At 45.9% G+C, this 23,397-nt stretch overlaps 1 protein-coding gene across 1 annotated transcript in view; it reads right to left on the bottom strand.

Annotated features, from left to right (window-relative positions):
• Positions 1 to 1,715: 1,715 nt before the first annotated feature.
• The window catches only part of LOXL2 (lysyl oxidase like 2), a gene marked incomplete at its 5' end in the record, with an annotated part of 47,714 nt that continues 26,032 nt past the window's right edge, over positions 1,716 to 23,397 (bottom strand). The window contains 9 exons of the mRNA XM_079328747.1: positions 1,716 to 2,155; positions 5,775 to 5,886; positions 6,159 to 6,295; positions 7,398 to 7,513; positions 11,047 to 11,290; positions 12,555 to 12,720; positions 14,564 to 14,731; positions 16,629 to 16,780; positions 19,430 to 19,613. Of these exons, the coding sequence (XP_079184873.1) occupies positions 2,076 to 2,155; positions 5,775 to 5,886; positions 6,159 to 6,295; positions 7,398 to 7,513; positions 11,047 to 11,290; positions 12,555 to 12,720; positions 14,564 to 14,731; positions 16,629 to 16,780; positions 19,430 to 19,613 (1,359 nt within the window). The 3' untranslated portion in view covers positions 1,716 to 2,075. The remainder of the gene's footprint in view (positions 2,156 to 5,774; positions 5,887 to 6,158; positions 6,296 to 7,397; positions 7,514 to 11,046; positions 11,291 to 12,554; positions 12,721 to 14,563; positions 14,732 to 16,628; positions 16,781 to 19,429; positions 19,614 to 23,397) is intronic.

The raw sequence follows: 23,397 nt of genomic DNA, 5'->3' as shown, positions 1-23,397 counted from the left end.
GCAAGCAGAGCATCAGGAAAGTTGGGGATGGGAAAAGTTTTTGGTTTTTTTTGGGAAGTGCTGGAATTCTTTCAAATCACCTGCCAGGGATGAGGTGGTTTCTTTATTCCTGCTCTGTTGAAAAATGAAAATAAAAAGTGTTAAGAGTAAGGAAATTGGAATTTTTTTTTTTTTTTTTCAATTCTAAGCGAGGGTAGGAGTTGAAAAAATTTGTTCTGTGTTTGTTGTAATGTTGTTGTTCAGATATCCCAGGAAACTGAGAGGCAGGGAATCCAAGTTTTTGGGGATTTTTTTCCCTTATTTACAGAATTTCCCTTTTGGGATCTGCTCATTAGAGGGGGGAAAAAAAATATTTTTTTTTTTTTTTTCCCAGAATTTGCCTGTGCTGATGTGCTGGGTTTAAAATCAGCTTCCACCCCCAGCCCAGGCTCTGCTCCTGCTCCAGTCTGGAATTCTGAGGAAAAAAAGGAATTTTTCCAATTGCCAGGAGGTTAAAAACACTTTGCCACATCTGCCCTTTGGACCATTGGAGAAATTTACAAAATATTCAAAATATTTCTGCATTTTTAAACCTCACAACATCCCTGTGAGGTGGGTTTGGGAAGAGTTTGCAGCCAGTTGGAATTCCCTGTGGAATCAGCTGGAATTTCAGATAATTTTGGTTTAGAAGAAGGTGGAAAAACCCCCAAACTTCCCCAAATTTGTCCTCAAACAAACAGAGGAGCACTGGGAATTCCCACAGGAGCAGGGATGAGAGGCAGGAATTCTCACCAGGATTCCCACCCTGATTCATCCTTGGGAAAAAAAAAAAATAAAAAATGGAAAATCCAGTCAGGAGGTGATTTTTGCATTTGTTGGGATGGGAATTCCCAGCTCATCCCTGGGGAATCTGCAGAGTTCTGGGTGCTGAGGGGTCACTTCAGGGAGCTTTGATTCCATCTGAAATTCCATCTGAAATGAAATTCTGTATGAAATAAAATTCCATGTGAAATTCTGTATGAAATGAAATTCTGTGTGAAATGAAATTCCATGTGAAATGAAATTCTGTATGAAATAAAATGATATGTGAGATGGAATTCCATGTGAAATTTGGTATGAAATGAAATTCCATGAGAAATTCCGAGTGAAATGAAATTCCATGAGAAATTCAGAGTGAAATGAAATTCTGTATGAAAGGGAATTCCATGTGACATGGAATTCCATGTGAAATTCTCTATGAAATGAAATTCTATCTGAAAGTCTGAGTGGATTTCCCATGTGAAATTCTTAATGAAATGAAATTCCATCTGAAATGAAATTCTGTATGAAAGGAAATTCTCTGTGAAATGAAATTCCACGCGAGACGGAATTCCTTGTCAAATTCGGTATGAAATGAAATTTCCATGTGAAATTTCCGAGTGAAATTCTGGGTGAAATGAAATTCCATCTGAAATTCAGTGTGAAATTCAGTATGAAAGGAAATCCCATGTGAAATTCTGTTCAAAATTCTCTATAAAATGAAATCCCATGTGAAATGAAATTCTGTATGAAATGAAATTCCAGGAGAAATTCCAGGAGAAATTCCAGGAGCAGTTCTTGTTCTCCCCTCTGGATCCAAGCGTTTCACTGCAGCATTAAATTCAGCTTTACACTGTTCTGCTCACAAAAAGCTGCTCCTTTTTTCCTTTTTTTTTTTTTTTTTTTTTTATTCCCCTTATTTTATATTTTTTTTTTTTTTGCTTTTCCTTTCCTTGTATTCCCTTGCTGCTGAGGAGGAGCCGAGTGCAGGAAGCAGCAGCACGAACAGAGGCGTTGAGAGTGGAAAAAAAACCAAAAAACTGGAAAAAAAATCCCAAATAATGAAGGATTAAAGGCACTTTTTGGGTAGCTGAGTGCAGGAAGAATCTTTGGAATGGTGAAGAGCCAGAGCTGGAATTGCAGGAGGCGCCTAAACTGGGAAGGGAGAGGCGGGTTTTTTTTTTTTTGTTTTTTATTCAGGAATGATCCTGGAATTCCGAGTTTGGTTGAGGCTCGATGTCCTGGGGGGTGCAGTGGTTCGGGAAGGGAGTCCAGGCTTCCTTAAATTAGTGGGAATTCTACCGGGTGGACACGTTGTTATTTGTGAGTCCCCTGGAGTGGTCGAATTTCTGCTCCGTCTCCTCGCTGAAGGAACCGCCTGGAGAGGCCAGAGGGAGAGCAGGGGGTGAGCAGGGCAGGGAAAACAGCTGGAATACTGGGAGAGGGAGGGAAAAACCAGCTGGGAATACTGGGAGAGGGAGGGAAAAAACAGCTGGGAATAGTGGGAGAGGGAGGGAAAAAACAGCTGGGAATACTGGGAGAGGGAGGGAAAAAACAGCTGGGAATAGTGGGAGAGGGAGGGAAAAAAAACCTGGGAATAGTGGGAGAGGGAGGGAAAAAAAACCAGCTGGGAATAGTGGGAGAGGGAGGGAAAAAACAGCTGGGAATAGTGGGAGAGGGAGGGAAAAAAAACCTGGGAATAGTGGGAGAGGGAGGGAAAAACCAGCTGGGAATAGTGGGAGAGGGAGGGAAAAAACAGCTGGGAATAGTGGGAGAGGGAGGAAAAAACCAGCTGGGAATAGTGGGAGAGGGAGGGAAAAAACAGCTGGGAATACTGGGAGAGGGAGGGAAAAAAACCAGCTGGGAATACTGGGAGAGGGAGGGAAAAAACAGCTGGGAATACTGGGAGAGGGAGGGAAAAACCAGCTGGGAATAGTGGGAGAGGGAGGGAAAAAACAGCTGGGAATAGTGGGAGAGGGAGGGAAAAAACAGCTGGGAATAGTGGGAGAGGGAGGGAAAAAAAACCTGGGAATACTGGGAGAGGGAGGGAAAAAAAACCTGGGAATAGTGGGAGAGGGAGGGAAAAAAACCCTGGGAATAGTGGGAGAGGGAGGGAAAAAACAGCTGGGAATACTGGGAGAGGGAGGGAAAAAACAGCTGGGAATAGTGGGAGAGGGAGGGAAAAAACAGCTGGGAATAGTGGGAGAGGGAGGAAAAAACCAGCTGGGAATAGTGGGAGAGGGAGGGAAAAAACAGCTGGGAATAGTGGGAGAGGGAGGGAAAAAAAACCAGCTGGGAATAGTGGGAGAGGGAGGGAAAAAAAACCTGGGAATAGTGGGAGAGGGAGGGAAAAAACAGCTGGGAATAGTGGGAGAGGGAGGGAAAAACAGCTGGGAATAGTGGGAAAGGGAGGGAAAAAACAGCTGGGAATAGTGGGAGAGGGAGGGAAAAAAAACCTGGGAATAGTGGGAAAGGGAAAAACCACCTGGGAATAGTGGGAAAGGAAGGGAAAAACATTTGGGAATATTGGGAGAGGGAAAAACAGTCAGGAATAGCAGGAGGGGAATGGACCAATGCCTGCTGATCGATTGCTCTGGGATCCATTGCTAATTAATGTCATTTTTTTCTTCTTTTCCTGCCATTTTTTCCCATTTAAAACAGAAATAAAACCATAAATCACTGAAACCCCTCTGGGCTGCTGCCTTTTGTTGGGGCTTTGTTTTTCTTGCCTTTAATTGAATTTTTTTTCTTTTTTTTTTGCAGTGAGAGTGGCTTCAAAATCCAGTGGGTGGATGATACCCACGCCCCGGGAATCTTCTCCAGCCTCTCCACAGGTATTTGGGGTGGGACTGGTTTAAACTGGTTTGTACTGGGATTTTGTTGGGCTCATCCTATATTTTATTTTATTTTATTTTTTAAATTTTATTTTATGTTCTTTTCCATCCTGGAAAGGTTTTGAGGATTTTCTGGGATGGGATGTGGGAACTGATTTTTAATTGTTTTGTCTGCAAGTGTGTGTAATCTTTGCCATTATAAATAATAATAATGATAATAGTTATGATGATGATGATGATGATAATAATAATAATAATGTTTTTCCCCTTTTTTCTCTTTGGGATTGGGCAGAACCAGAGCCCTGGAAATGAAGGGCTTAAAGGTTTGGAGTTAATTAAATGAAGTTTTAATTAAATCTTGCCCTAACTGGCACAGCCAGCAGTCCCAGGAGGGTTGGATTGGTCTCTGTGGATTTGCAAAACTGAATTACCAAAATTTCACCAATTTGGTGCTTAAAAAATAAAGTGAGGCCTAACCAGGACTGGGAGGGCTCTGTTTGCTCTGAATCACAACCAGACCCAGATTTTTCTCTAATTAGGACAAAGTGAAAGTTAAAACTTTTATTTTTCACTAGAAATATCTCCCAGCTCAGCAGCAGAGCCTGTGCAACTGTTGGAATGGGTTTCACTTTCCTGAACTAGGTCACAGGCTGAAATGTGACACTCAAAATGGAAATTTTCTGCTAAAATCCCAACAAAATAATGAGAAAAATCTGTGGATTTTTTTTTTTTTTCCAGGAAAAACATTCCTTGAAGAAGGAAATTTTCAGAACTGGTTTGATTTGGAGCTGAGCATCATTTTCTGACCTAAAAAGCCCCCAAGTTAATTCCATTTTAAATGGCTTTGACAATGGACTAAGCCAAATTTAAATCAGTTTTGCTTTGATATTTCCATGACCAAAAAGAACATATCAAGTGATAATATTTTAAATTTTTCCAAGAAAATAAGAGATTTCCCTGACAATCCAGGGATATTTTAATTCCTGTCTGGCACAGCAGGAATTTTTTTCCCCACTTTTTCATTCATTTCCACTGCTTTGTTGGTTTTCCAAAAGAACCCTGGTGACCTGAAGAGATCTCAGCTTGGCAAAATAATTTGATTTTTGGGAAGAAGGGATTTCCCAGACTACTTGTGCCGATGCTGAGATTTCCTGAGGGGAAAACATAAAATTCCTTTTCCAAGAGGAATCCGTGGAGTATTCCTGTGTTGGAACCCTGAAGCCTGGGAGTTCTGAACTTTTTAAAAGTGTTGTTTATCCCTTCTAGGACCCATCCTCTGTGCAGGGAGATATCTCCTGCTAATGGGCCATGTTTAAACCAGCTGGGCAATCATCTTTATCTTTCCCATGACCCACCCTTCATCCAGGAGGTATCACCTGTTAATGGGCCATTGTTAAAAACTGGGTGGGGCAGTGATTCCTATCCCTGTGGGAGATATCTCCTGTTAATGGGCCATTGTTAAAAACTGGCTGTGGCAGTGACCCTGATCTCCTGGCACACGTTCTCTGCTAATGGACCATCTTTAAACCAGCTGGGCAATCATCTTTATCTTCCCACAGCCCATCCTCCCTCCAGGAGATATCTCCTGTTCATGGCCACTGAGTCCCAGGGCATGACTGATAAAATTCAATCATCCCTCTGGGAGATGCTCCACCCAGGGGAGGAGCCAAACATTTCCTACCCAGATAAAAACTGAGATATGGAACAGCAGAGCAGCCTTTCCCACTGGATTCCAGAGGAAAACCAGACCCTTCCACATCATCCCTGAAGCTTCAGAGGAAACTGCACCTTCTCCAGGAGCACTGCTCCAGCTGAGCCACATCTGCCCCTGCAGGAGGATGCAGCACCATTGAATGGGACTGTGCCACCACCCTGACTGACTGACTGTGCCAGCTTGGATTCTGACTCTGGCAGGGTTTGGGATTGTTCTGTGTAATACTGCATTTCTATTTTCATTTTCCTAGTAAAGAACTGTTATTCCTATTGCCATATCTTTGCCTGAGAGCCCCTTAATTTCACCATCACAATAACTTGGATTTAGGGGATTTACATTCTCCATTTCCAGGAGAAGCTCCTGCCTTTCTTAGACCTATCCTCCAAGCCAAGACAGAAAAGAAAAAAGAATAAAAGGACACAAACAGAGCTGGGGGTGCCAGCTCTCACCTATGTGGCAGTTGTACATCCAGATGCGCTGCCCGTCGTAGCGGCTCCGGCATTTCATGACATTGTTGGAATAATCTGACTCTGCCACCTCGTAGTTGGGGTTGATCACAACCTGGGAGGGATGGAGGGATAGAGGTGGAGTTGGTGATTTGGCAGGACGCAGGATCAGTTGTTTTTTATAGCAAATTTTTTTTTTTAGCAGAAAATAAAAATGCGTTTTGTAAGGAGAGAGAAATGACTTGAATAAAGATCAGGGAATAAAGCTTCGCTTAGGGAATCCTGGAATTCTTTGTGTGGGAAGACAGAAGTTGGAGGTGTCAAATGAACAAATTTGTTAAATTCTGGATGTGAGTGGTTAGATGAAAGCAGGAGGAATGTCCCAACCTGGAAGAGGTAATCCCCGGGGGGCACATCGGTGATGTCGATCCACTGGCAGTCGATGTCGTGCCTGTAAACGTCCCAGCAGCCAACTGTGATCCCCTGCTCCCCAAAATTGGCACACTCGTACTGCTTCTGCACATCTAAGGGAGGAGAATCCAGGGAAAAAAGGGTTAAAGCCACAGCAGTTCCCAGAACATTCCTGGTTGCTCCCCACGGGCAGTGATAAACTCCAGTGTGGGGTTTGGGTGAGATTTCAGGAGCTGCCATTGTCAAACACCAGCAGCTGGAGGCTTCTTCTGGAATTCCTCATGTGGTAGGGAGCAGAAAACGCAGAAAATTTGGGGTTTTGGAGCAGCTCAGAGCTGGGATGGAGGGAGCTGAGGGTGGGAAAGAGAATGGGAGATCTGGGGGGTTCTATCATCCATCCATCCATCCATCCATCATCCATCCATCCATCCATCCATCCATCCATCCATCCATCCATCCATCATCCATCCATCCATCCATCCATCATCCATCCATCCATCCATCCATCCATCATCCATCCTCCATTCATCATCCATCCATCTATCCGTCATCCATCCATCCATCATCCATCCATTCATGGATTACATTCATCCATTCATCATCCATCCATCCATCTATCCATCATCCATCCATCCACCACCCATCATCTATCCATCCATCCATCCATTCATCCATCCATCCATCCATCCATCCATCCATCCATCCATCCATCCATCATCCATCCATCCATCATCCATCCATCCATCCATCCATCCATCCATCCATCCATCATCCATCCATCATCCATCCATCCATCCATCCATCCATCCATCCATCCATCCATCATCCATCCATCATCCATCCATCCATCTATCCATCCATTCATGGATTACATTCATCCATTCATCATCCATCCATCCATCTATCCATCATCCATCCATCCATCCATCCATCCACCACCCATCATCTATCCATCATCCATCCATCCATCATCCATCCATCATCCATCCATCCATCCATCCATCCATCATCCATCCATCCATCCATCCATCCATCCATCCATCCACCACCCATCATCCATCCATCCATCCATCCATCCATCCATCCATCCATCCATCCATCCATCCATCCATCCTTTATCCATCATCCATCCATGACCATTTCCTGGCTCCATCCACCTTCATCCCCAGTGAGGAAGAGGATGCCATTCCCAGCACAGGGAGCCCTGGCACTCACCTGCCTCACATTCCGTGTCCTCCAGGCAGAAACTGGCCTTGTGTCCCTCGGCCACCTTGGTGCCATTGAGGTTCAGCAGGTCGTAGTGGGTGAACACCTCCATGCTGTGGTAGTGCCTGTGTGGACAGAGGGATAATTAATTCACCCCCATAATTAATTTTTATTTAATTACCAGGGCTGAAGGGCCGAGTGGAGCTGCCAGGAAATATTCCCTGGGTATGATCCTGTGTGGTTCCACCACTCATCCTGCTCCCTCCTGGGATTTATTCACATGGAATCTCAGGCTGGTTGGGTGGACAGGGATTTAAGGATCATTTAATTCCATCCATGATGGTGGGCAGGGGTTTAAGGATCATTTAATTCCATCCATGATGGTGGGCAGGGATTTAAGGACCATTTAATTCCATCCATGATGGTGGGCAGGGATTTAAGGATCATTTTATTCCATTTATGATGGTGGGCAGGGATTTAAGGATCATTTTATTCCATCCATGATGGTGGGCAGGGGTTTAAGGATCATTTTATTCCATCCATGATGGTGGGCAGGGGTTTAAGGATCATTTAATTCCATCTATGATGGTGGGCAGGGATTTAAGGAGCATTTTATTCCATCCATGATGGTGGGCAGGGGTTTAAGGATCATTTAATTCCATCCATGATGGTGGGCAGGGGTTTAAGGATCATTTAATTTCATTCATGATGGTGGGCAGGGATTTCAGGAGCATTTTATTCCATCCATGATGGTGGGCAGGGATTTCAGGAGCATTTTATTCCATCCCTGTCCATATTTCCCACCATCCCAGGCTGCTCCAAGCCCTGTCCTGGGACCTTTATTAATTCCCTTGCTCCAGCTTTTATGGGATCGCAGAATCCCAATTTATTGTGGCAGGAAGGGCAAAAAATCCACCCAAAAAATCATTCCTTGGAGCAGCCCCATCATTTCCTAGGAATATTCCACACGGAGCTGGCTGTGCTCAGACCTGCCTGCTTTTATTAATTAATTCTTTAAGCAGCAGAATGTGAATTTATCAGCAAAAAACAACAGCTGGAGCAGCTTCTCTCACCCTGCTCAGAGCTGGATTTTCAGCCAGGAGACATTTCCTAGTTTTAAATTGGGATGTGTCTGTGCCATCTCAGCCTGTGGAACATTCCAGCACTTCTGGGCACAGCAAAACTCAGGAGAAAGAGCCTGGAGTCCGTGTTTAAACCCCTGATTAGCAAAGCCAGGCCCAGCAGGGTTTGGGTGATGTTGGTCTCAGGGGACGTTGGGTTTTTTAAGCCCTGCTGCTGACTCGTCAGAGAATTAAGCTGAGCTTTAGCCCAGCTGGACTCCACGGGATTAGCAGAGCAGGAATGACCTGGAAATACCAGATTAAAGCTCAGCTTTGGCTCCATGTGGTCAGGGCTGGGCACAGCAGTGTGGGTGATGCTGATGCAACACCTTGGATTTGAGCCCAGCCTTAGAACTGGGAGCAAATCCAGGGTGAGAGGGACCAGGGAAACAACTGGAGTGGGAGCTAAACCCTCTGTGTGTCACCTCAGCTTTGGGGATGGGTGTCCCAGATTTGGGAATGCCCTGGAACTCTGCTCTGAGACCCAGCAGGGCCCATCTGCAAAGCTCAGCTCAGAGTGAAGCCCAGGTAGGGCCTAATTCAGAACCAGCTGATTAAGAATCAAAAAAAAAAAAATGAAAAAAAAAAAAAAAGAAGAAGGAAAAAGGGCATAAATCCACTCCTTTCCAGCTGTGAAAATAATCAAAGCTTAAACACTTCCATCCACCACCATTGCTCATGGATTTACAGATGGGGGAGGAGCAAAGAGGGAAAGGGTGGAAATTTTTCCTGCTTTACACCTCACAAAAAAAAAAATTAATAAAGAAAAAAAAATGCAGAAATTGCCATCTGCCAGAATGAAATAATTTTTCTCTCCCTGCCTGGGGTCCTCCCCATTTTTATTCCACTTTCACATCCAAACAGGAGCTCCCAGGGCAGGAGGCAAAGCAGAGGCCCAAGGCTGAGGCTGGGCTCTCAATTTGAGGCAGATTTGGCTCAAATCAAGGAATCTGATGTGAGTTTGAGCTTCTGGAGCCTGACTCAGTTTCTGAGCTATGCCTGAGTCACTCCCTGGGCTGTTTACACTCTGCTGCTCACAGACTGGAAAGATTGAAGAGGGATTGAGTTCATCCCTGTCTGCCTAAACACAATCCAGTTTGGAGCACAGATGGCTCCTGCCCTTTTCCTCACCCTTTCCCATCTCACCTCCCTCCCACGCTGTCCAGAATTGCTCCAAGATCCCCCTTTTCCAGTGCTACCTGCACATCTCAGCTCTTTGGGAAGATTAGAAAGAACTCTTAGGTTTAAAATTTACCACTCTGGTGTTTCCTCAGTTTTTTAAACAGGACAGGAGCTGTGCACAGTTATTTTACTGCCGTTTAACTCAAGGGAAAATTCACCTTGTACCAGCCCTGATTTCACAGAAAAGCACCTGGAGGGCCTCCAGCTCCCTTTCCCTGCTAATTTACTGTCTTAATTCCTTGTTAATTACTGTCTTAATTCCTTGAAAATGATGCATTTATGGGATGAATTTTGTTAAAAATGAGCACAAAAACACCTCCCAGCAGAGCTTTGTGTGTGACACTGAGCCCTGTGTGACACTGTCTAGGGCTACAATACAGGATGTGGCCAGAAATGTGAATTCTGTCCCCATCTGCTGGAGCTGGGTGGGGCAGTGACCCTGATCTCCTGGCACATATTATCTGCTAATGGGCCATTGTTAAAAACCAGCTGGGGCAATCATCTTTATCCTTCCCTTGACCCACCCTTCATCCAGGAGGTATCACCTGTTAATGGGCCATTGTTAAAAACTGGGTGTGGCAGCGATTCCTATCCCTGTGGGAGATATCTCCTGTTAATGGGCCATTGTTAAAAACTGGGTGTGGCAGTGACCCTGATCTCCTGGCACACATTATCTGCTAATGGGCCATCTTTAAACCAGATGGGCAATCATCTTTATCTTCCCACAGCCCATCCTCCCTCCAGGAGATATCTCCTGTTCATGGCCACTGAGTCCCAGGGCATGGCTGATAAAATTCCATCATCCCTCTGGGAGATGCTCCACCCAGGGGGAGGAGCCAAACATTTCCTACCCAGAGAAAAACTGAGATTTGGAACAGCAGAGCAGCCTTTCCCACTGGATTCCAGAGGAAAACCAGACCCTTCCACATCATCCCTGCACCTTCAGAGGAAACTGCACCTTCTCCAGGAGCACTGCTCCAGCTGAGCCACATCTGCCCCTGCAGGAGGATGCAGCACCATGGAATGGGACTGTGCCACCACCCTGACTGACTGACTGTGTCAGCTTGGATTCTGACTCAGGCAGGGTTGGGATTGTTCTGTGTAATGCTGCATTTCTATTTTAATTTTCCTAGTAAAGAACTGTTATTCCTATTCCCATATCTTTGCCTGAGAGCCCCTTAATTTCACAATTACAATAATTTGGAGGGAAAGGGTTTACATTCTCCATTTCCAAGAGAAACTCTTGCCTTTCTTAGCAGACACCTGTCCTCCAAACCAGGACAGGCACTGAGCCCAGTGTGGCACATGTGGCACTGAGCTCCACGTGTGCCACCGACCCCCCGTGTGCCACCCACCGGTGACAGTCGTGCCACACCCAGGCGTGGCGCCCGTTCTTGGGCCGAAAGTCGGACTGGCCGTTGTTGTGGATCTGGGAGGAGAAGCGCAGCAGGCGCCGGTAGCCCGAGGTCAGCGAGGTGTTGTGGGCTGAGCTGGCCAGGCAGTTCTCCTCCAGGGCACACTGCAGCAGGAACATGGGCCTGTCCTCCAGGTACGCCGTCTGCTCCACCAGCTCCGCGTTCAGCACCAGGTCAGGGGCGGCTGCAGCGGGGAATGCACGGGTGGAATTAAATAAAACCACCCCAAACGCGGCTGCTGGAGGTGGAGGATGGTCCTGCTGCTGGGGAAGGGGTTTTAAGGATCAGACATTTCCAGATTCACTATCCCAGGTTGCTACAAGCACAGTCCAACCTGGCTTTGGACAGTTGTAGGGTTAGGACAGCCACAGCTTCTATAGAAAATCCACACTAGCCTCTCCCCACCCTCCCAGGGAAGGATTTCTCCTGAATATCCAATCTAATCCTACTCTGAGTTTGAGGAGGAAAATCCTGAGGGGAATCATTCACCATATGGAAATATGGACCTAAAATCCCGTCCTATGGGATGCCATGGGCAGGGACACCTTCCACAATCCCAGCTCGCTCCAAGCTGGCCTTGGACACTTCCAGGCACTGGGCAGCCACAGCTGCTGTGGGAATTCCATCCAGCCCCTCACCACCCTCAAAGAGAACAATTCCTCCTGAATATCCAACCTAATCCTGCTCTGAGTTTGAGTAGGAAAAGGCTGGGGGGGAAGCCATTTACCATACGGGAATAGTTGGCTTTAAATCCCATCCCATCCCAAATCCTACCGCATCCCATCCCATCCCAAGTCCCATCCCATTGATCCTAATGATCCCATCCCATTCCATTGATCCCATTAATTCCACTCATCCCATCCCATCAATCCCATTGATCCCATCCCATCAATCCCATTGATCCCATCGATCCCATTGATCCCATCCCATCCCATCCCATTGATCCCATTGATCTCATCCCATTGATCCTACTGAACCCATCAATCCCATCCCATTTATCCCACTGATTCCATTGATCCCATTGATCTCATTGATCCCATTAATCCCATCCCATTGATCCCATCGATCCCATCGATCCCATCGATCCCATCGATCCCATTGATCCCATTGATCCCATCCCATCGATCTGATTGATTCCATTGATCCCATCCCATCCCATTGATCCCATCCCATTGATCCCATTGATCCCATCCCATTGATTCCATCGATCCCATCCCATCAATCCAATCGATTCCATTGATCCCATCCCATTGATCCCATTGATCCCATCAATCCCATTGATCCCATCCCATCGATCTCATTGATCCCACTGACCCCATCCCACCTTCCCCACCCCCATCTCTCTCCAAGCCAGACTCTCCCACAGCCAGCCCCTCTCTGCCAGGAAGGATTTGCCGCAGTTTTGCCGATCCCAGGTGCCCCCGTGGGATCCATCCCCAGCCACTCACTCTCCGAGCAGGACACGCCGGCCCCGAAGCGTCCCCCTCCCCTGGGGCAGGCCACGTGCGCCCCGTCGTGCCGGCAGTGGGACAGGGACATCTCTGTCCCCGAGCACTTGACCCCGCTCATCACCACGTCGTCGGCGCTCACGTCCCCGTGCCAGTACCACGTTTCCTGGGTGAAACAAATAAAGGCAGGGAAAGGAATTTAACACATTTAATGGTTCTTAAGGGAATATTTACCTGCCTTAAAATGTGGGTTGTTACTCTAGAATAAGATCAGGGCAAGACCCTGAATTATCTAGGAGGATCAAGCCAAAGGATGCTGGAGCAGGGAACTCGGGGAAGCAGAAATTTTGTCAACAAATCCTTAAAAACCTTGAATCCCATCCTGTCCCACCCTTGTCATGGGCAGGGACACCTCTCAGTGTCCCAGGCTGGAACAGCCTGGGCTTGGACACTTTCAGGAATCCAGGGGCAGCCACACTCCTCTGGGAATTCCTCACCACTGTCCAGGGATGAGTTTATTCCCAATATCTCACCTAACTCTGCCCTCTGGCAGTGGGAAGTCATTCCCCTTTATCCCATCATTCCAGTCCCTCCAGAAACTCCCTCTCCTCTCATCATCCCCCATGGGAACAACATCAACTCCCAAACCCCAAAACCTGGGAGAAAAGGGAGAAAGAACCTAAAAAAATCCGATGAGATTTGTCTGTGCCCGCACTGGGAGCAGTTTCCAGGAAAAGAAACCCCCCAAGTCCCACGGCTCCCGTTGGCCCTGGCTGTTTGGGAAGGCTGGGAGCACACAGGGCTGCCCTGTTCTGCACACTGGGGCTTTATGATCCCAGAGCTGGGGCAGCACAAGGGCCTTTTCTGTTCCAAATTCCAGCAGCCTCAGCTTGGGGAAAAAACGTCTTTTCCTTGCTGGACTCTCAGGGCTGTGTCAACAGAGCCAGGAAAGGGCTCAGGGGTGTGGAGATCCTCAGCTGCTGGGGTTTGATGGGGGAAATCAGCTGGAGGAAGCAGTTGTTGGAGCAGGAAAGGGCTCCAGCAGCAGGTGGGCAGCTCAGCCTCCTCCCTGCTGGGTGTCCAAGCCCAGAGTGTCCCCTGAGGACCTGCAGATCCCTCCCTGGCCATGGGGTCTGTCCACGAGCCCAGGGTGGCAGAGATCATGGAATGGTTTGGGTTGGAAAGGACTTAAAGGTCATCCCATGGGCAGGGACACTTTCCACCATGCCAGGCTGCTCCAAGCCCCACCAGCCTGGCCTTGGACACTCCCAGGGGTGGGGCAGAGCTGAGGAGTCATTCCTGGCCCTGCAGAAGCCAGAAGAGTTTGGGGCAGGAGAGGAACAGGGAAAGAAACAGTTGATGGAGATGGACCAAGCCCCACTGCTCAGGGCTGCACTGGAACAGCTACAGGAGCAAAATCTGATTTTTTCAGGTGACCTGACACCAGTTTGAGCCTGACCTCTGCATTTCAGGGAGGGACAAGAACCTGCATGCAGCCAGCAGCCCAAGCAGGGATTGGGGAATGTTGGGAAACCTGAGCTGTGAGAAAACAACAGAGAACTCAGGGAAGCAGAAGGTTTATCACCAAACCCTTAAAAACCTTAAAGCTCATCCAGTCCCACCCCAGCCATGGGCTGGGATATCTCTCATTATTCCAGGTTGCTCCAAGCTGGCCTTGGACACTTCCAGGGATGGGGAAACCACAGATTCTCTGGGAATTCCACCCCAGGACCTCACCCTGGTCCCAGGGAAGAATTTATTCCAAATATTCCACCCAACCCTGCCCTCTGGAAGTAAGACGCCTGTGTCCCATGATTCCAGCTCCTGCTGAAATTCCCTCACTTATCATCCCCATCTCCTCCTGCTCCAAATCCCCACCTCCAGCACCTCTGTCCCACAGAGATTTCACCCTCAGCTCATTCCAGCTCAACCCTCCACTCACCTTTTGGAACTTCCCAACCCCACCCACCCAGAGGCGGTGCCCAGGTAGGGCTGGCGCAGGGGCTCACCTGGAAGGCGTGGCTGGCAAATCCCAGCCCCAGCTGCCTGCAGACCACCATGGCCTCCACGGTGCCCCAGTTGTGGCTGCAGACCGTGCCCCACCGCAGGGTCCCGTTGCGTTCTGCCAGCACCTCCACGCGCCCCTCGTAGGGGTTGCGACCCCCGCTCAGGCGAAGCTGCAGGCACAGAACCCCTAAACACACGGCAAACTCCCGAGGAAAAGCAGGTGGGGAAGAAGGTTTTGTTCCCCCCAAATATTTTGGAATTGTTGGATATGCCCAGCTGGAAGTGACCCAGATTGAAAACCAAGTGTCAGCTTATCATTCCAATTTGTAGGTGAGAATGCTTCTAGTATTTTTTGAAACAAAACTTAAAAATTTTCTTGAAGTTCTTACAAAATGTGTTCTAAGCAAATGAATATATTTTGCTTTAATAACATTGAAACAGGAGAAAACTCCCACTTTTAGCACAGACCTGGAGGAATCCTGGAGGGGGATTTTTTCCCCCACAGACTGGGAAAAAGGAATTCGAACAAGGCTGCCTGAACACATTCCCAATTTTAGAGAAAACGACGCAGGGCACTAGAGGTGTGCAGTGTCTTAGGGTGCAATGCAGGATGTGACCAAAAGTCTGGATTCTGTCATCAGCTGTTAAACCAGCTGGGCAGTGACCCTGATCTCCTGGCACATACTCTCTGCTAATGGGCCATCTTTAAACCAGCTGGGCAATCATCTTTATCCTTCCCATGACCCACCCTTCATCCAGGAGGTATCACCTGTTAATGGGCCATTGTTAAAAACTGGGTGTGGCAGCGATTCCTATCCCTGTGGGAGATATCTCCTGTTAATGGGCCATTGTTTAAAACTGGGTGTGGCAGTGACCCTGATCTCTTGGCACACATTCTCTGCTAATGGGCCATCTTTAAACCAGCTGGGCAATCATCTTTATCTTCCCACAGCCCATCCTCCCTCCAGGAGATATCTCCTGCTCATGGCCAGTGAGTCCCAGTGCATGGCTGATAAAATTACATCATCCCACTGGGAGATGCTCCACCCAGGGGAGGAGCCAAACATTTCCTACCCAGATAAAAACTGAGATTTGGAACACCAGAGCACCTTTCCCACTGGATTCCAGAGGAAAACCAGACCCTTCCACATCATCCCTGCACCTTCAGAGGAAACTGCACCTTCTCCAGGAGCACTGCTCCAGCTGAGCCACATCTGCCCCTGCAGGAGGATGCAGCACCATTGAATGGGACTGTGCCACCACCCTGACTGACTGACTGTGCCAGCTTGGATTCTGACTCTGGCAGGGTTTGGGATTGTTCTGTGTAATACTGCATTTCTATTGTAATTTTCCTAGTAAAGAACTGTTATTTCTATTCCCACATCTTTGCCTGAGAGCCCCTTAATTTCAAAATTACAATAATTTTGGTTTATATTCTCCATTTCCAAGAGAAGCTCTTGCCTTTCTTAGCAGATACCTGTTTTTCAAACCACAACAAGCACCCATCTTTGTGTGGGATCTGGAGGATTGAGGGGAAAACCATCCTGGAATGGAGCAGCTCTCAGAGTCTCCTCCAGGCTCGAGCTCAGGGAGTTCAGTTCTTCTCCCAGCTGGGCAGGGGAAGGTCCAGGCAAACCCAGCAGCAAAATGGGTAGGACCAGCTGCTGGAATTACATTCCCTGGAAAAGCTTCCCTTCCCTGCTCCTGTAGAGCTTGGGAAGGAGCAGTCACAGGAATCTGAGTCTGATTCATGCAGTTATCACAGAATCATGGAATGGTTGTGTCCGAAAATATTCAAAATTTGGTTAAAAATCATCCAGTGCCAAAGGCAGGGACCTTCCCCCATCCCAGGTTGCTCCAAGTCCTGTCCAATCTGTCCTTCCTCATTTTAAGGACTCTGCCTTGTCCAGAGGAGCTCACAAAAGGGAGACTCATCCTCATTTTTCCTCATTTTTTAAATAAAACCTAAATTAAATACTCGCGTCTTGGCTGAAATGATTCCAGCCTGATTCCAGCCCAAAATTCCCGCCCAAAATTCCCTCACACCTGGATCCCTCAGCTCCCCACCTGGTTCTGGAAGCCCATGGCTGGCACGTTGCACCTCACAGCAGCATCTTCCTCGTGGTTGCAGCCCTGGGACTCGGTGTTGAACTTGCAGTCCGTGACCGACTTCTCAAACCCCGTGCAGTCGATCTCGTTCAGGTGGATGGGACCCATTCCTTGGGGAAAAGTAGAGAAAAAAGTAAAACACTCCTTCTGTGTGGTGAGGGAATACCCCAACAGGTTGTGAACACCACAGTGAGCTCCAGAATTCAAAACTTGGAAAAAATCCGCTGATGTTTTTTTAAATAAAACAAACATCTGCTTAAAAATAAAACAAAAATATGTTAAATTTTTTTCCAGTATTCTCTGCGACCCAAGCGTGCAAAAATCCCAGGAAAAGCCAAGTTTCCACTGTTTCATAATTTACAAACTTCTGCTGTAGGGAATTCACAAATTGTGTCTTTTTGGATGGGTCTCTTTGCTGGAATCTGCTCCCAGTCAAGACCTGACATTGAACTGGGACATCGACACGTTGGCTGTGAATAAAAACATCCACAGGGAGGGATGAGGAATCAGGAAAAGAAATCTGGGAAAGGAAAGGAAAGGAAAGGAAAGGAAAGGAAAGGAAAGGAAAGGAAAGGAAAGGAAAGGAAAGGAAAGGAAAGGAAAGGAAAGGAAAGGAAAGGAAAGGAAAAGGAAAGGAAAGGAAAGGAAAGGAAAGGAAAGGAAAGGAAAGGAAAGGAAAGGAAAGGAAAGGAAAGGAAAGGAAAGGAAAGGAAAGGAAAGGAAAGGAAAGGAAAGGAAAGGAAAGGAAAGGAAAAAGGGCAAGGGAAAGGAAAAAGGGCAAGGGAAAGGGAAAAGGGAGCCAAGGGATGCTAATGACATTGAGCAATGAGGGATGAGCAGAAAGAAAAGGGGAAAAAATGTTAAGGGAAGTGTGTGGGAACGCACAGGGAGATCCCAGGCTGTGGATCTGCAGGAACAGCTCATTCCACGTTCTCCTCCCTCACGTGGCAGTCCCCAGGATGATGGAGCTGTTTCTACATCCCATAAACACTGGAATCAGCAGATTCCAGCCTGCCACAAAGAGCGTTTTTGGCAAATCCAGAGGATTTGGTCATTCTTTAAAGCTTCCCAGACTCAGGACACCCACGTGTTGTTTCCTTCTCTTCCCTTCTCCAAGCTGAAGGAATCTCCCCCATTCCTTTATTCTCAAAATTTCTCCCATTCCTTTATTCTCACAACAAGGATTCAGTGTCCTTTTTTTTCTTTTTTTGGTGGTTATTCTCACAACAAGGGCTTGGTGTAATTTTTTTTTTTTTTTTGTTATTCTCACAACAAGGTTTTGATGTCTTTTTTTCTTTTTTTCTTTTTTTTTTTTTTTTTGCAAGTCCACCCCGGGAATGAGATGTGGGAATCACCAGGTGGTTTCAGTTCGCCTTTGAGCACATTTTGGGATTTAAACCAACTCCCAAAGACAGGAAATCCAAACCCAAACCTGGCTCTGAGCTGTTCAAATGCCCTTCTATTTATAATGAGCTAAATTACTGTCCTGCTCTTAAATTGGAGTGTCTGAAGTCTGAGTCCAGGATTTAATTTTTTGCCAGGAACCTTCTAGTAATGCATTACAGCATGGTGTGGTTCTGAAGAACTCAAAGGGAATTTCAGAACAGAAGATGAGATAATTAAGAATTAATTGCTGGAACAGCTGCCTGAGCAAAAGGTCAAACTCATCATCCCCAGGAGTTTTTTTTCAAGGAATCTTTTTAAGTGACAGAATTCCAGTCTGGCCTCAAGATAATTATTAAAGTTAAGGAAGAAATTCCTGGTCCTCAAATTGAACATCCCAACCAAAAATCCTCTGTGCCTTTAGTTATGGGATGTTCTTGGGGGTGGAACATTCCATTCAGGGCACCAGTGAAAGGAATGAGGGATTTGTCTCTACAAACAAACTGTGGTAGATAAAAAACCAGCACTGAGAGATAAAAGAAACAATGGGAAGGATTCCACTGATTGATAAATGGAATGAGAGAGATTTGTCTTTTCAAACAAAGCTGATAAATAAAATTGGATACTGAGAGATGAAAGAAACAATGGGAGCAACCATAAATTCCATAGGAAAAGACAAAGAAGGGGTTATCCATTAGAAAGGGGTCTCAGGTGATTCAGGACCTCTTGAGTACCTCAGCAATGGGGAAAGAAAGAGGGAAATTGGGATAAAAAGGAGGATGTGCCCTCTAAAAACTGGAGACAATGCCCTATGGCCTCTCCCTTTACTCAAATAAAGTTCTGGACTCCTCTGCCTCCTTTCTGGACAGAAATCTCTGGTGTTTGTGGATTCATTTTCCTGACATTCTTTAACATAAATTCCATAGGAAAATAAGAAGTGGGGGTTATCCATTAGAAAGGGGTCTCAGGTGATTCAGGACCTCTCGAGTACCTCAGTTAATGGGGGAAAAAAGAGGGAAATTGGGATAAAAAGGAGGATGTGCCCTCTATAAATTGTAGAGAACGCCGCATGGCCTCTGACAGTCTTTGCCATCAATTCCATAGGAAAAGACAAAGAAGTGGGGGTTATCCATTAGAAAGGGGTCTCAGGTGATTCAGGACCTCTCGAGTACCTCAGTTAATGGGGAAAGAAAGAGGGAAATTGGGATAAAAAGGAGGATGTGCCCTCTATAACTTGTAGACAACGCCGCATGGCCTCTCCCTTTATACAAATAAAGTTTTGGGACTCCTCTGCCTCCTTTCTGGACACAACCCCCCGCTGTTTGCCGACCCACTCTCCTGCCCCCAGGCCTCCCTGGGGCAGTGCTGGGGCTCACCTTGTCCCAGCCTGGCCCCCGTGATGGCCTCCCTGGCGCTGCCAAAGCCCAGCTCGCGGCACACCACGCTGGCCGACACCAGGTTCCAGTTGTCGTCGCACACCGTGCCCCACTCGCCGTTCTTCAGCACCTCCACCCTGCCTTCCCCCGTGTTGGCTCCTCCTTTCAGCCTCACCAGGGGCTGCTGCAAAGGAAACACACACAGCACTGTGATGCTGGTTTGTCTGGCACTGCCCAAGGTGTCTCCTTAGACCTGGGATCACTCAGGGGGTTTGGAGCCCAGGCTCTTCTTAGAGGTTTTCATGGCTGTTTATTGTTTCTTATCTCAGGAACTCTCTGCCCAGCTAGCAGCAATCTGTCCAGCCAGACATCCAGGGCAGAACCTGCCTGGCAGGGCAGGACTCATCTTTTATACTCTAAATTACACCCTAGATATTGACAATAACTTTCCAACACAATACAATCTTGTTAAACTGTCCAGCTTTGTCCCCATCACGTCACCCAGCATGGATGACACGGAGCAGAAGGAGGAAGAGGATCCACACCCCAAATCCTCCATCATGGCCACGAGCCCCTTAATATAAACATTCTAGAAATCTGCTAATTCTACATTCTAACAGTCTAATTTATACTCTATTGATTTTTGCAGCTTGCATTTATTTTCTCAATTGTTCCAAGGAGATAAATCCGGCCCCTGAGACAACTGGGTCTCATTTGAGGGTCTTTGGGGACCCCACCAGGGGGGTCTTAAACCTCCCAGGAAGGCCAGAGGAATACTCTGGGCTCCCACATTTGCCCTTTTTCTTATTTTTTTTTTAATTTTATATGTCCTCTCTTTTCTTCACCCGTAAATATTTAGAGCTCTGTTGGCACTGTTGTCTTTTCCCCAGCCTGTAAATGAAACTCGAGGCAATTTTAGGAAGGAGGGAAAATAAAAGAGGATTTTTTGTATGGAGAATTCAGGAGCAGTTATGGAAAAAAAACCCTCACGCCCATAGGGATATTTATAGGTTGTAGGAAATTAGCATAATTGTTAAAAAGCACTAATTGAGATGATAATGATGCAATTCCCCCCCAGGTTGGAGCCCTGAAGCCTGGGAATTTTGAACTTTTTATGTTTTCTGGCACTGACCCTCAAAAGAATGTTGCTTGTGACTTGAGGCCTTGGAGAATGCTTCCAAAATTGAGTGATTCTTTATAGGGGTAATTTATGGAAATCTGGGCCTAAAAATTATCCTAGAATCACCTGAGACACCTTAAAAAATCCATCATTTTAGGCATTTATTCCAATGCCTAAAATTGCTGGAGGAAAGGTGATTTTTATCCTCAAAGGTTTTGGTGAGCATGGATTTGTTCCTCACACTCTCTTGCGGGCAGAGAATAAAAAATCCCAGTTCTTGGATTTAGGAATCTTTTCCATCTGGGAAAAAAAAAATGGAAAAAACCTCATTTCTCATATTTCTTGAGAGTTTTACAGGAGGGTTGGGAATGGCCCTGAGCCACCAGTGCCCAGCTCCCACCCCTGGGAGGGTAAATAAACCTGAAGGGTTTATTTGCTGTTCACACCTCCAGCCATCCTGGCTTAATCCAGGACTAACGCTGAGCTCCAACCTATAAAACCCACCTGAGTGCTCAGTTCTGACCAATAATAATATATAAATCATCTATCATAAATAATAACGAAATCATAAAGAACGAATGAAAAGCAAAATTAAAAAAAAAAAAAAAAAAAATCGGGCGTTTGCAGTCAGAAATACCCAGCTCCAGTTCCACTCATTTCTGGGTTTATAATATTTAATTATTTCCTGTTAATCACCCACTCCTCTCCCCAGTGCCAAGCAGGGAGCTGCCAATTCCTGGAGCTGGGTTGAGGCACTGAGAGCAGAGATTTGGGTTTGGGAACACCCAAAATCTTTCACTGGGATGACGCCTGGAGCTTTTTCTCCAGGCTGGGGTCACACCAGGGACAAGCAAAGCCTAAACAAAGGCTTAAGGAATTACTTGGCAGCGCGTGCAGGCTCGGGAGATTAACAACGATTTACAAAACCTTTCACCTCCCATCCTGCTGCAGAGAAGAGCCCGGGAGCCAGGCAGGAATTGCATTATTCCCACCAATAATTATTCCAATAATTGTAATAATTATAATAAAAAATATACACAGATATATAAATAAATATACATAATAAAATAATACAATTATTGTTGTCATTCCCATAATAATAATATATAAATACATAAATATAATAGAAATATTATACCTATAAATATATACACAACAATATAAATATAAATATAAATATAAATATAAATATAAATATAAATATAAATATAAATATAAATATAAATATAAATATAAATATAAATATAAATATAAACAATACGACAATAAAATTATTATCGTTCTTATCATAATTGGAATTATTATTATTATGGGTATTATTATTATTATTGTTGTTGTTGTAAGTATTATTATTATTATTATTCCCTAAAACCACTCATGAACAGCCAGAAAATCCAAAATTTCACGCTTTCACAAATCCACAAAACTCTTCAATAAGAAACCTCCAAAATTCCCTCCCCAGCTGGAAAATTTCCCTTGGCACACACCGAGCTCGTGTTTGGTCTTTTCCCAACCCCTGACACTGGGAACGACCAATTCCAGCCTCGTTTTCCAACATTTTTGGAAATATTTTGGAATACCCTGGGATTTTTCCGCTCTGCTCTCCTCCTCTTTAGACTAAACAAATCTTTGCAAGCTCCCTGCGTTTTCCCAGCCTCCCCACAGGACATTTCCTCGCTGAGGACATGGAGGTAGAGGAAATTCCAGCTGATTTCCAGGGGGAAATTCCAGCAGAATTCCAGTGGAAGAGCCCAGCCCAGCAGAGCCGGGCACGGGTTCAGCTGGCTCAGAGCAGGAACGTGACCCAGGGATTTCCTCACTCTTTGCCAGCTGCCCTGGGAGCTGCTCTCTCACCCTTTGGAGGGAAAAAAAAAATGGAATTTGGGAGGGGGAGAGCTCAGCTTATTGCTGAGGAGACATTGGGGGTGAAGGGTTGTATCCCCAGGGTTTCCTGCTCTAATTGGTGGGATTTTGGGAAGGAATTCCTGGCTGGGATGGAATTCCCAGAGGAGCTGTGGCTGCTCCATCCCTGGAAATGTCCAAGACCAGGTGGAGCAGCCTGGGACATTGGGGGTGTCCCTGCCATGGCAGGGGTGACACTGATGGATTTTGATTCCCCTTCCAACCCAAACCATCCCATAATTCTGTTTTTGAATCCATTCAGGAACAGCCCTGAGTTCTGGGAATCTGCTGGGCAGGAAGGACTGCAACCCAGAGAAAGAATTTTTTAGATAAGAAAGAACAAACAACCTTGGAAACCTCAGAAAATGGATTCTGCCTTTCCTTCAGTGCTGGGGCTGGGAAAAACACAGACTCTAAACTGTTGGGGAGGAAATAGAAAAATCTTATAAATATGAGTGCCTAGTGAAAAGTTTTGAAACCATAAGTGAGGTAGAAAATATAGCAATTTTTGACTTTAAGGCTGAAAACAGCCATGTGAAGGTTTAGGGACTCTTCCCTTGTTCAGATAAAGCTAAATGCCACAAATACTAAAAAACCAACAAATATTCTCTTCTAAGTATGTCAGGAAAGGTTTAAAGATAAGCTTTATAGATTAAAAAGCCATAAAACATGGTAATAGAATGATTCCTATAGGTTGCTTGCAAATATTAGGAAATTAGTATTGTGCAGAAGATTGGTTAATGAAAATTAGAATATTCAACATAGAAGAATATTTATAGTATTGTGTTATGAATGTACAAACATGTTGGCTCTATGCAAATATTGGGATAAATGCTCTATGTATAATGTTAAAATAGCATTTTTATATGGATATAGTCTTAGTTAATAGTAAAAGTTAGACATAAGTTTTTTAGAGATAGTTTGCTTAAACTACCTGCTTAATCAA

The sequence above is a fragment of the Erithacus rubecula genome, assembly GCF_903797595.1.
Source record: "Erithacus rubecula genome assembly, chromosome: 29".
In the NCBI taxonomy this organism is placed as follows: Eukaryota; Metazoa; Chordata; class Aves; order Passeriformes; family Muscicapidae; genus Erithacus; species Erithacus rubecula.
The sequence above is the reverse complement of the archived record's forward strand: the minus strand, read 5'-3'. Positions and strand labels throughout refer to the sequence as shown.